The 13,268-nt window shown below is 33.1% G+C and overlaps 2 protein-coding genes across 3 annotated transcripts in view; one reads left to right on the top strand and one right to left on the bottom strand.

Annotated features, from left to right (window-relative positions):
- Positions 1-431: 431 nt before the first annotated feature.
- On the top strand, positions 432-6,337 carry LOC117118509 (nucleolar and coiled-body phosphoprotein 1-like; the record flags this gene model as incomplete). 2 transcript variants are annotated; one of them, XM_033263120.1, is given in 4 exon segments in its annotated part: positions 432-2,582; positions 2,702-2,818; positions 3,618-3,707; positions 4,265-6,337. In XM_033263120.1, coding segments are annotated over 4 exon segments (2,517 nt in total), but the record flags the coding sequence as incomplete, so codon positions are not given.
- A 3,813-nt stretch (positions 6,338-10,150) lies between these two features.
- LOC117118510 (phosphatidylinositol 3,4,5-trisphosphate 3-phosphatase and dual-specificity protein phosphatase PTEN-like) overlaps positions 10,151-13,268 on the bottom strand; it is a 40,118-nt gene continuing 37,000 nt past the window's right edge. The window contains exons 8-9 of the mRNA XM_033263122.1: positions 12,976-13,191; positions 10,151-12,032 (exon numbers count right to left, since the gene is read on the bottom strand). Coding sequence (XP_033119013.1) covers positions 11,862-12,032; positions 12,976-13,191 — 387 coding nt within the window. The 3' untranslated portion in view covers positions 10,151-11,861. The remainder of the gene's footprint in view (positions 12,033-12,975; positions 13,192-13,268) is intronic.

The raw sequence follows: 13,268 nt of genomic DNA, 5'->3' as shown, positions 1-13,268 counted from the left end.
CCTTCGATTAATAAAGCTCGTCAACACATCCGTCGTCGTAGCCTAGCATTTTAGGCTACTTACGCAGTCTTTGCATCATAAAATAGGCCTAGCTAGACCCTAAAGAATAATCATCTCAGTTGGCAGTGCTGTGTTGTGCTAAATTTAATTTTTGCGTCTGGCCTCTCGTAAAGTTATACATATTTAGATAAGCTAGCTGTTGTGTTTAGCTGTACTGTACATATGTTTTGGGGAGGTACATTTGCCATACTGTATGTATGTCACAAACCATTGTTGGTGCTCATGGCTGCTCCACCAACCAAATAGACCAGGCTATGCAAATTTACACTATATTCAAATCTAGCCTAAGTATTAGTAATGTGTAATGTAATATGTTATTTCAGTTAAATGATATTGGATTGTTAAATTTCTGCATTTGATTTATATTATAGGCAGTTAGAAAGGAAAATGATCCAACTATGGTGGAGATGTATCAGTGCTGGGTGACATCACCAAAGAATAAACGCAAAGCTGCAGGGGGTGATGACAACAAAACCCCATCCAAGAAGCAAAAAACAAAAGAGAGCAGCAGCAGTGATTCAGACTCTTCTGAAGAAGAAGCACCAGTTAAGAAACCCACCCAGCAAAAAGACAAAACCCCTGTGAAAGCTACTAAAACAACACCAGCCAAAAAGCAAGCAGAGTCTTCAGATAGTAGTTCTGATTCAGACGATAGTGAAGATGAGAAAAATAAAATAAAAACTAAAAAAAAGACAACGCCAGCTGCGAAGGTGACACCGAAAAAAAAAGAAAGCTCATCTGAGAGCAGCTCCTCAGAAAGTGAAGAAGAAAAACAGAAACGTGTAGAGAAACCAAAACCCATAGCAAAGCCACAAACTAAGTCTAAACCAGACAGCTCTTCAGATGGCAGTTCATCAGAGAGCGAAGATGAAAAATCAACTGCCAAAAAACCAAAAGCTCCGACTGCTAAAAAGGCTGAAAGTTCATCAGAATCTGATAGTTCAGATTCTGAAGATGATAAGCAAAAGACACCTGCTAAACCTCAGACAGGAAAATCTACACAAAATGGTAAAGGTAAATTTAGTGCCGTACCGCCTCCGTACGCTAAGAAAGCAGAAACAAGTAGTGAAGACTCCAGCAGCAGTGAAGAGGAAACTGCCAACAAGTCTGTTGCAAGAAACAAGAAAACCACAAAACCTGTTCAAAAAAAGGTTACTCCAGCTGCAAAAACAATAAAAAAAGATTCAAGTGAATCCGATTCCAGTAGCGAAGATGAGCCACCAGTGAAAAAAGCCACACCTGTAAAAGCACAAGCAGTCAAGAAAGTACCTGTTAATAAAACACCTAAAAGAGACAGTTCTAGCAGTTCAGAGTCTAGTAGTAGCGAAGATGAAAAGATGGAGGTGAGCCCTGTAAAGAAACCTGATCCTGTTAAGAAGCAAATACCTGTTAAGAAGCAAACACTTGAAAAGAAAGCTGATTCATCAAGCAGCTCAGATGATTCCAGTAGTGAAGAAGAAAATAAAGCAAAAAAGGTTGTTCCTAAAATTACTCCAGCACCAAAAGTAACCCCAGCAAAAAAGAAAGAGAGTTCAAGCAGCAGTTCGAGTAGCGAGGAAGAAGAACCCAAGAAGAAAGTTACTCCTGCAAAAACGCCTACAAAGACTCCTGTAAAAACCCCTACAAAGACTTCTGCAAAAACCCCTACAAAGACTCCTGCAAAGAATTCTGCAAAAGTTACTAAACCAGTGAAGAAAGACAGTTCCAGCAGCTCTGATTCAAGCAGTGAAGAGGACAAAAACGCAAAGAAACCAGTAACACCATTAAAGGCAGCACCAGTCAAGAAGACACCAACACCAAAAAGTGTCCAAAAAAGTGCTTCGAAGAAAGAAGGCTCATCTAGTAGTTCATCGTCTGGTAGTGAGGATGATGTTCCAAAAAAAACAGTAGCACCATCTAAACAAACCACTGTTAAGAAGTCACAAACCCCAAATGGAACTCCAACCTCAAAATCAACCAAGAAAGAATCCTCATCCTCCAGCAGTTCTGACTCAAGCAGTGAAGAAGAAACAATAAAGAAACCAGTAATGCCTTCAAAAACCACTCCTGCAAAAACTCTACCCAAGAAGACCTTGACACCAACAGCAAAATCAGCAAAGAAAGAATCACCATCTTCTAGTTCTGATTCTAGTAGTGAAGAGGAGAGCACCAAGAAACCTGTAGCTGCGAAAAAGGCAACCCCAAAATCAGTAGCAAAGAAGGAAAGTTCAAGCAGTGAAGACTCAAGTAGTGAAGACGAGACTCCAAAAAAGGCTCTTACTCCAGCAAAGGTTACACCAGGAAAAGCCACGGCAGTAATTAAAAAAGCATCAGCAAAAAACGAGAGCTCATCAAGCAGCTCCGACTCGAGCAGTGAAGATGAAAAATCCAAGAAAACCCCAACATCAGCAAAAAAGTCAGCAACACCAGGGAAAACCCCCAATGGTTTAACTAATGATCAAGATAGCTCTGACAGTGATAGTGAGAGTTCTGATTCTGATGATGACAAAAAACAAGCTGCAAAGAAAAAAGTATTGACAAAGGTAATTTCAAATTTGTTTTTCTTTTTTGAATAATATAGATATTCAGATTTGCGAATTGGCATAATGATATCATTTAGTTAAAAAAAATAACTTTCACAAGACCAGCTTTCTGTTTCCAGAAAAGACCGAGATCAGATTCTTCAAATGACGAGAAAGATGAATCTGTCACACCGAAGAAGGGTCTGAAAGGGGAACAGAAAACACCAAACACAGTACCAAAAGTAAATCAGAAAAAGGTAAACTAACTTTAAATTTACTTAATGATACTTGATTACTGCCTCTTAAAAAGATTGAATAGCAAATATGAGTTTTAAAAAAACCTCATAAGATGTAATTATGTACATTTTTATACTGACAATCTGTGTAAGTATTGGTTTGCATTTATTAATTTTAAGATCAAATTTGTATCTCAAATTAGTTTCTGCCATTTTCTTCTACAGTATGGTTGTTTTTTTTTTTTGCATTTTCAATATTTAAGATACATAAAATGTATACAAATGTTCCTAGGGAAATAATAAATACCTTTACGTATGACTTTATCAGGCATCTCTGTATAAATTATTTTACCATTTTCGATGGCATAGCATAGGCCTGCGGTGTCAAATGTCGTTGAATATCTGATATATATATATATATATATATATATATATATATAGGTCATGTGTATATACATATATAATATATGTATATGTATATATATATATATATATATATAAATATATATGTATAATTATATATGTATATATATAAATATATTTATATATGAAATTAGTATGATTATGCAAAGTAGAATTGTACTTATTTATATATATAAATGTACATATGCATGTATATATATATAATTATGTATATATACATATGTATATATGTATATATATAAATATATTTATATATGTGTATATATGTATATATATATAGATACATATATACATATATATATATATGTATATATGTATGTATATACAATGAATATATACAATGAATATATATAAGAAACGTACAGAAGATGTACTGTACATATATTTTTCATTGTAGACTAAAACAATACCAACTCCTTTCAGAAGAGTAAGAGAGGAAAATGTGGAAGTAAATGAGAAGCTCAAGTGTAATTCTTTTGAGAGCAAAGTAAGTGAAGTGAATCTGAAATAAGTTTAGGATGTTATCAATTTTTACTAAATGTCTTTATGTTGTTTACCACAATTCATGATATAGTTAAAATCCATGTGTAAAAAATCTGTTCACCCTCACTTCACCTATTCCCTTCGTGCCATGAGGCACATGAGGCCCTAACATAATCTCTCCATTACAAAGCCATAATTATGCGCTGCCAGCAGATGCAACATTTTTTGCAATGACGGCAAGAAGTTTTTGTAAAAAACCACTACCAGTACTTTACTAGTTACTAACTAATCAGTCTTTGAATGTGGGATTCCCCGAGGATCCATTCTTGGTCCTATTCTTTCTTCTCCTTACATAGTCCTACTGTCCAAAATTATTAAAACCTTAACAATTTCTTATCACCTTTACGCTGACGATATTCAACATTACATTCCATTTGATCCATCTAACTTTTACTTCACTGTTTAGCATCTTGAAAATTGTCTTCAAAAAGAAAAATACATGTACTATTTATTGTTCACTATAGGCAATAATATTTATTTTGTGTCCTTTTATCTTGGCAGCGTGGTGCACAAGGCTCATGGGGAGAACGTGCCAACATTGATCTCAAGTTCACAAAAGGCAAATCATTTCGACACGAGAAGACAAAGAAAAAGCGTGGCAGTTACAGGGGCGGCAGCATCGATATGGCTGTCAACTCCATCAAATTTGACAGCGATTGAGCCAAGGTGATGAAAAACAGTGAACAAATTGGATCGATATAGAATGATGTTCACTACACATTTTATATAAAAAACAAGATACATACCTTTACTTGAGGCCTAAAGTACAAACCTATGATATACAGTTGAACTTGCCAAAATCAAATCCAAAATGGCATTGAAAAGTTGTTCGCCGTAGATAAAATTTGACATGCACATTTTTAATTAATATAAAACACAATTTTGGCATGTAAAGTAAGATGGATTTTGATAAAGTTATTCAAGTTAATAGGGAAAGTTGACTTAGGCAAGTTTTACTGTACTATCAATGGCTAATGTCCAAGTTGAACACTTTGAATAATCTAGTCTTATAGCGGTGTACATATTCACTACAACAATGGAGAATTCATAAAATTTGACAATTTTCCAAGCCTGGGAAATAATATTCAAACGGTCCTAGATGTAAAATGAGTTAAGAATTAACACACATGTAGAATTTGCTTAATATTTTTTCAACATTACAAATTGTGTATGAATTTATTAAAGATATATCATCTCAGTTGAGCTAAAAACTATTAAAAGATACTTAATTTGCATATTTCTTTCTTAAAGAGATTTTCTTCACTATTTGACAGATGCTTAAATTTTTAGATTTGTTGCATGGATCAAATAAATTGGCTGGTAATCAATTTAAGAATTTACGTTATGAAATGTCAGTAAATTAGCAACATTTGATTTGATCAAAATGTCAGTGGAAGTTAATAATTTCTAATCATTTTACAGCAGATGATATATCTTTAAAATAATAATTCCTATAATATGATTGTAAGGAATGCATTATGAACAGTCCAACTGTTGAATATTCATCAAGGAGGTTGGTATAGTTAGATACTGTTTATAAGCAGTTATGTTATTATAGATATAAACTTTGAAACAAGTGGTATTGTATTGAAGACTATTATGTACAGTATTGAAGGATTTTACCAGGGCATCTTGTTTTATGCAATACCGCCCTCTATTGGTTTATTAGAGAAGAGAATGGTCACCACATTCCCATTGTGCAGGTAGATGCCTCCACCTATTATGATTACCCTTGATGGATTTCCCTTTTGTGAGACAAACTGTTAGTTTTTAATTACCAGAAGTTTAACAAATCAGTGTAAAAGATATTTATTGACATTCTTGTAGAAACACATTCCGAGAGCTTGTGAAAACATCAGAGTTGGTTTGTTTGTTGCATTATATAGAATCAGGGAGTTGGTAGAATTTACTCTCGAATGAAACAATAGTATGAAGTACTTGGTGTTGTAGCATAATAGTAGCATTAGAATTATGGCCTGCAACAAAACCAAGTACATACTCCTCAAAAATCAGGTGAATTAGAATCATTATAAATAATAGTTGTATGTCAAGTGATCTACAATACATGAATTTTCTTATGGATACCTAAGAAGAGGTACATTTCTTTGTGTAGTGCCAGGGGTAGGAATGTTTCCCTGGGTGCCACTGTGGGCTCCATCCTTTTGAGAAGCTAAATTGATTGAAGTATCTGAAAACATGAATTTTGATTTATTTGAAAACAATACAGATACAAGATAACAACAGCATATCGTGATGAAAATAAAGTTTATTATTCTTTTATGTTTTACTGTATTACTATTTCTATGGAATAGTTTTCTTTATCTCAAACAACTCTTTTCAACATTTTTTTAAATATTTTTATATTTTATTTTGTTTTTGTATAACAAAACCATCTTAAACAATATATTGATACACAAAACATCGAATACTACAGTTATGAAAAATGGTAGCCACATAGAAGACACACAGTTTATACAATAAAACTATATCTCCACAATGTCTTATTTGCCAATCAAAAATATATATAGGAAAAAGCTCAATGAGATGTTGAAACCCTGTAACACTATCGAGACACACTAATGCAGTGATGATTTATAACAATGTACAGTATAAGCCCTCCAAATAATCAACAAGTACAGGTAGTTTAGTTTGGCTTACAATAACTTAGGGATACAGAACATAATTCATACCTTATATTTTAAATACTATTTCTGTATAGTACATGATTTATTTCCAGATTACAGGACATCAATGACACCACCCACATCAAAAAAAGGAAACCATGTCAATATATTTGCTGTAGTAGACAAACATTTGTTATACATTTTGCTCCATGGTTATACTGTACCAGTTAATCCAATAGAATTTGCACTCGTCAATCTTATTTTAATGCCTCTAGCTAAACGAGGAATGAAAACATTATTTTGACTGTTCCAATGCTTAATAATTTCAATTAGTTTTATTGTTTAAAATATCTTCACTTTTTTAAAAATATTGTACTAATATTATTCTAAGATGCTGAGATGCTGCATTTAGAAAGGTCTAAACCTGGATTGGAGAGGGGGAACTCCCCTTTGTCCCTCTACATTCATGTTATTGTGACAAACCCGAATCAATACAGTAGTAAATTCGAAACATAGGGGGCCCAGGGCAAGACTAAACAGATGAAGGATCTAGTCCACCTTGGCCCCACCAAGATTGGCAATGAGGTCTGAAATTTTCTGGCTCATGTCAGTCTTAGAAATTTAACTCTCAAAGGGAGGCTCTGGAGAAAAAAATAATTGATTTGTTATACAAAATAATTTTCCAAGACATTGAAGGGGTGTTTTAAAAAACAGGAACAGCTAATATAAGACACAGATTTTTGAATATTTAAAAACAGCAATGAGCTGTTACACCTACTGTACTTAAATACTATGTCATTGGTAGCACAATGAATAATGTGTGTGTCAAATCTATTCTAATGCTAATGCTCTGTCTGCAATAACAATTTTTTGATGGTATATCACACCCATGGGCATTTGTTTTTATTTTTAAACTGTGTGGACAGACCTGAATACAGATCATGTGATAAAGCTGTCATATAAAGGGCTCTTATCTTTCGTGAACCCAGGATTTTCAAATACAGAGGTCATGACTTATGACCAGCAAACCTTGGGAACTATGACTAGCAAACCTTGTGAATAGTGTACCCAACATATATTGACTCGTAGGCAACTTGCCTCTGCAAATGGTTGTGAAAACTACCTGAGCCTTTGAGCAAGACACTTCAGCTGCATCTGTTTCTTGGGTACCAGGTAGTATTTTAAAAGGGGGTGATTCACATAATGCATGGCTGTTTTAATCCAGTGTAATAATTATTAGACAATGATTACTATCATATTTATCAACCATGATATTGAGATGCTCGTGGTGCGGCAGCCTAAAAAATTACGATGCATGTAATCCCAACAGCTGATAGAACGTCTGTTTTAACAGCATTGTGAAAATTGGTGAGGTCACACTCAACCCTAACGTTAAAGATACGCAAATTTGAGTTAAAATCTTTGTAATTAATGTACCTCAGAACGGTAATACATTGAAACTTGCCTTAGTTGACTAATTTCTAAGTCCATCCTATTTTACATGCCAAATTGTTGTGTTTTCCATTACGAATCTGTACGTCGATGTTTATCTAAGTCAAACAATATTTCAATGCCATTTTGGATTCGACTTAGACAAGTTCAACTGTAGTGTAAAAAGTGCTGTACTATATTATTGTAATTATTTTTACAATAAACATTTTCATAGATTTATTGAAAAAATCTACAGTGCCTCAGTGGAAGAACAAATACCACATAAATCTATGACAAAAGCAAAGAAAACACTGGTTAACCCTATCAGCTGTCTGCCTTTTAACACATGGAAGTGGCCATATTGGAATAGATGGCTTAAAAAAACTAAAAATGGCTTATAGGACATTTTGGTCTCATGTTAGCATACAGCTTAGAATTTAAGTTACTTGAAATAATTACAAGAAACTGTAAACATTAATGAAAATATATTTAACATATAAATCATTAATTCAAAACAAACATTTTATATAACTCTCACACCCACTAAGAGTTAAAAGTGGTCCTTCATGTGAAATTATAAATTTATTCTTATTCAATTTATAAAAGAAACCATACAAAATAACTGATATATTTTAAATAAAAAATTACCTTTAGAAAAGAAAATAGAATAAACATTCAATTTGAAAAGATATGAATTTGAGTTAATTTCATTAAAACATTCTGTTAACATTAAACATAAACTTGTTCACATATAAACATACTTTGTATGTGTAGGCCTACATCATAGAATTATCATCAATCATTAGGTTTATGGCATATCAATTTTGATTTCCATGCAAACTTATAGTACAACTAGAGTCATATGGAATATGTAATAAATGTGTTTATATTGAATATCTATGACCTTATGACATTAGTTTTCCATATGACTAAACTCCATATGATAATTTGACATTATAGTTTCCATATAACCATAACATGTATGATAATATCACGCAGACTCCAAAAAGACTAAGAGAAGCCATGATTCAATATTTTGTTCTTTATTCGAACATCAGGAATAATGATGTTCGTATAAGAAACGAAATTACTGAATCATGGCTTATCTTAGTATTTTTGGAGTCTGCATGATATTTTATTATTTAAATATAATCAGTGGACCACTTGGCTTTTCATAACATGTATTATAGAAGACTAGTTTTCTAAATGATCATATCTTTCCATATTAATATGGAGATATTAATACCTTTTATATCAACAATGCCTTCATTTTTTGCAAATGGTTTTGACTTAAGTCATGGATTTTTCATATATGAGCATATGGCTTTCCTCAAGAACCATATTCAAGTAAATTTACATACAAATTACACCCACATATTTGGTCATAATCAGTTTTTAAAACTAGTTTTTCTTTAAATTAATATTTCTCTATCTTCTCTTTTGAATCAAACAGTTATACTTAATTCATGAATCATAATCAGTGAACGCAAGTGTGACAAAAATAGCTGAACATAGAGTTGAAATTAAGTTTGGCACTTGGAGATAATGTGTCTATTGCCTTCTGTGTGCGGCCAGCAGGAATCTTTAGATACAGAATTTGATGATTCCCTTTGTTTGCCTACTTTATACACTTACAATTGTTACTAAATTTTAAAGAATAAAATCAAAATAAATTATTATCTAATAATAAACTTACTAAATTAAGACCTAAGCAGTGATAAAAAAAAAATATATCTGCTCCCGAAGCCTATTTTCCACCAAGTAAATAATGCCAACATAAAGTGACATTTCATATACGAGCTGCGTAGAATAAATGCACCCTTTTTGTGATGCAATAACACCCGTACTATTTCATTAAGAAAACACCTGATATTAAACTGAGAATGTTAGAATACTAGAGTGCTAACTCAAATGACTACCATAGATTCAGCCAGTCAAATAACTTTACGGCCACCATCAATTGTGCCTTGAATTTTGTGTGTTAGTACACTACAGGGCTTGTGTAACAAACATATTCGATTGCATACTATTCTACTCAATACTTATAAATTAGTTACTTTTCTTAGCCTTTCCCAACCGCCCCGTCGGATCAAGTCTTATCACAGCAGTGCAAAAAATTTTCAATTCACATTTAAAAAAATAAAAACAAAACTCTGGTCCATCAAAATCTTAAAAATTGGAAGTTGAACATTCCAATGTGCATTTTCTTATGTTATTAGAATGTTATGATGTGATACTGGCATTTTGGTTCTGTATGCTTTTAGCGACTTGAATTAGCCTTCTATGATTTCCATACTATGGCCTTAGGCCACATGATGTACTCTGGTACATTATGGGTAACCAGACACAATATGAGCAACAGTTTTACCTAGTGGAAGACAAACTCCACACACTTCATACAACTTAACCTTCCTGCAGTTTACCTAACAACCAATAGTTGATCAGTTTTATATCACATGATCAATACAAACAAATAACAGCTAACAGTGTAATGAAACAAATATTTTGAATAAGCCAATTAGATTCATTCATAATAATACAAATGTTTGTTTGTTAGATGGCACTCAAGAACCTGTACAGTTACTTGAATGTAAATAAAGCAATTATATATCAGCTTCATTGTCAATCAACATATCTAATCTATTTGAACAAATTTATACACACAATTGAGAAGTACTCCACTCAATTTTAAATTCTCTAAAATTAAATTTATACATTGGATATACTTGAACAATTCATCTACATATGATTATGCTATACAAAATTCACAAATTTAGTAAAACCTAGACTTCAAATCACTCCCTCCTACGTGTATGTAGGCCGTCATACTGTCATACAATACAAAAAAAAAAATTGGATTTGATAGGCTATGGCTGCATTAAGTTAGTCTTAAGCTTGTAGTTCTCAACAGTGCAGTATGCTGCACATGTGCTTAACGCAAGCCATTTGCTTACATGGGCAAATCAGACTACACCTACATAAGCAGATACGTTAATGTAACCTATGTATTGCAGTTAATATTGCCACTACTACCGTTGCTACGGCAATGAGATGTAATGAAAGTTCAAAAGTGCTTTCCCAGGGTTGTTGCCAGTTGTGCAAAACACATCTGCAGCAAGTGAGATGCACATCACTGCAAAACTAAGTCCGCAGTAATTAGTTATTTTTCGATGGGAATAAAAACACAAAAGTATCTATTCAACATTCATACATATACTTCCAAATATAATAAAGAATTTCATGATTTATTGAGTACAAGCATTGACAAGACAAAACATAGATTTCTCTTTTCCCCCCACACTACAATATCTAGTGGATGATGATTCATATTCAAATATAACAAAATTGACTGACATTCTATGATATAAAATTTTAGAAAGTTAAATTTTATAATATTTGATTTATTGTGATGTACACAAAATTTAATAGACAATAAAGATTGCTTCTTATAGTACTCTGCGAATTCCCGACCCAAGTCATGTCAAATCCAATATGCAAATCAGAATGACTCAATCAGACTGATGCTGACAAAAAGGTCATCTCCTATGGCAACGGTCAACAAATGCTTCCTGCATTCTATATGTTAACAATAAATATTTAAAAATAACAGAATTTCTGTAGGCAAGTATATTACAGTTAACTGTGAGAATTCGCTGAATTTATAAAAAAACAAAAAACTGTATAGTCACACACTCAACATGATGGTTCTTGCTACTGTCCCGTACTCCGTGGTTTCGTAACAAATCACATTTTGCTGTTTTCTTCTCTTATTAATTTCAAACGTTATCTTCTCACAATAGATACCTGCAAAGCATTTGCAATAAAATTTTTCATTCATGGCCGTGGGTCCATCGTTTTCTGACGAAAGTTCAAAACACCATCAAATCACAGATGAAATTGAGAACGTCAAGTTGAAATCGAAGTAAATAATCCCAACCATCTACATTATAGGCCGGTGTTATCATGTAACTTGATATTATGCACAATGTATACCTGAAAATATTTTGCTCCACAACACCAAATGTTGTTTTTGTCTCTTTGTATCATACAAAGGTTACTGGACCATCATCCCATTCTATATCAGACGATTCGGACCCGCTCGTTTCATCGTCTTCGTCATCTAAGATATCGTTATCACTTCCGCTTGGCGTGGAGTTCCCTTCCTGAGGGATCTCATGTATTGCGCTTTCAGCTTTTGAAAAATAACAGGTTATCTATAAAATTTAACAAAAAACCAAAAATAATAAATAGAAAACATAATTTTAAATATTCACTTACAGAGATGTAATAAATGTGTAGAAAAATACAAACAGGGTAAAGGTAAAGGAAAGAAAATAAGCCATAACTTTTATGTGATTGTGCTGTATTACGTATGGGCATGGTCTGTGACTACCTAGCAGCCATAGAGAGGTGCTTAGTACTTCACATAATTCCATGACAGGGGCTGAATGATTGTTCAACAAATAGTATGCTTTAAGACTGTATTATCACTGATGGAGATGAATCACTCAATACAAAGGATAATTATGCATCACCTAAATACTTTTTACAATAAAGAATACATGTATCAAATATCATTAACATCGACAAGATGATATAATAAATTGAGAATCATATAAAAAATTAAGTAAAAAAATTAGCAAATAAAAAGTTCATGATTGAGGTCAGAAAAGTTAAAAATAATATTATGACAAGTTAAAAAAAAAACATGAGAGGCAGATACTACAGTAAGACTTGCATTCAATGCAGGATCTATGTTTATACAAGGTAAATATAAATTGTCATTATTGTTGAACATTATTAAAGAAAATATACTTTTGTGAGGTAAAGGTCATATTCAGCAACTGTTTCCAGTGGTGGATTTAAAGAGGGGGGAATCCATCACCTCCAGCCACCCAACCTAACTTTTTTCAACGTTATAAAAAATACCGAAAAAAGTGTATTCAAATTAAGCATGAGAGTGCCACTTCCGGCCTTATAGCAGTGCCATACTCATAATTTTTCGTTCCACATTCCCAACCATGGTGGGGCTGAGGTGTGTGCACCCTCTATCTGAGAAAGTCCCTCCCCGGGCCTCCTCTATGTTGAATTCCTGGATCCAGTTTCATTTACCTATTAGGCCCAATCACACCAAAGAAATTGATGTTTCAATCTTACCTTAAGGTTAGGTGAGAAGAACTTATTTGTTTTGTCCTTATTAGCTTTGTCAATTTCATCTTTGGTGATTACTAGTACATAGTCCTCACCACTGTTGGAATCAGTAGAGCTTTCAGTTTTATGGAGGCTGTCTGTACTATCACTACTGGAGAGACCGGTCATGCTATGTACAATGAAAAACGTGTTGAACCAGAAATGGAACAGGTTGCGTTTGTCCTGATATAAAAGACAAAAATAAATAATAATCTTTTAGATTTTCACAAAAAGGACCCAAGTAAAGACAGAGTATTTCT

Source organism: Anneissia japonica, unplaced genomic scaffold (assembly GCF_011630105.1).
Source record: "Anneissia japonica isolate Jap-2015-1 unplaced genomic scaffold, ASM1163010v1 scaffold287869_len1821871_cov162, whole genome shotgun sequence".
Taxonomy (NCBI): Eukaryota; Metazoa; Echinodermata; class Crinoidea; order Comatulida; family Comatulidae; genus Anneissia; species Anneissia japonica.
Note: the sequence above shows the minus strand (reverse complement) of the source record. Positions and strands in the feature narration are given on the sequence as shown.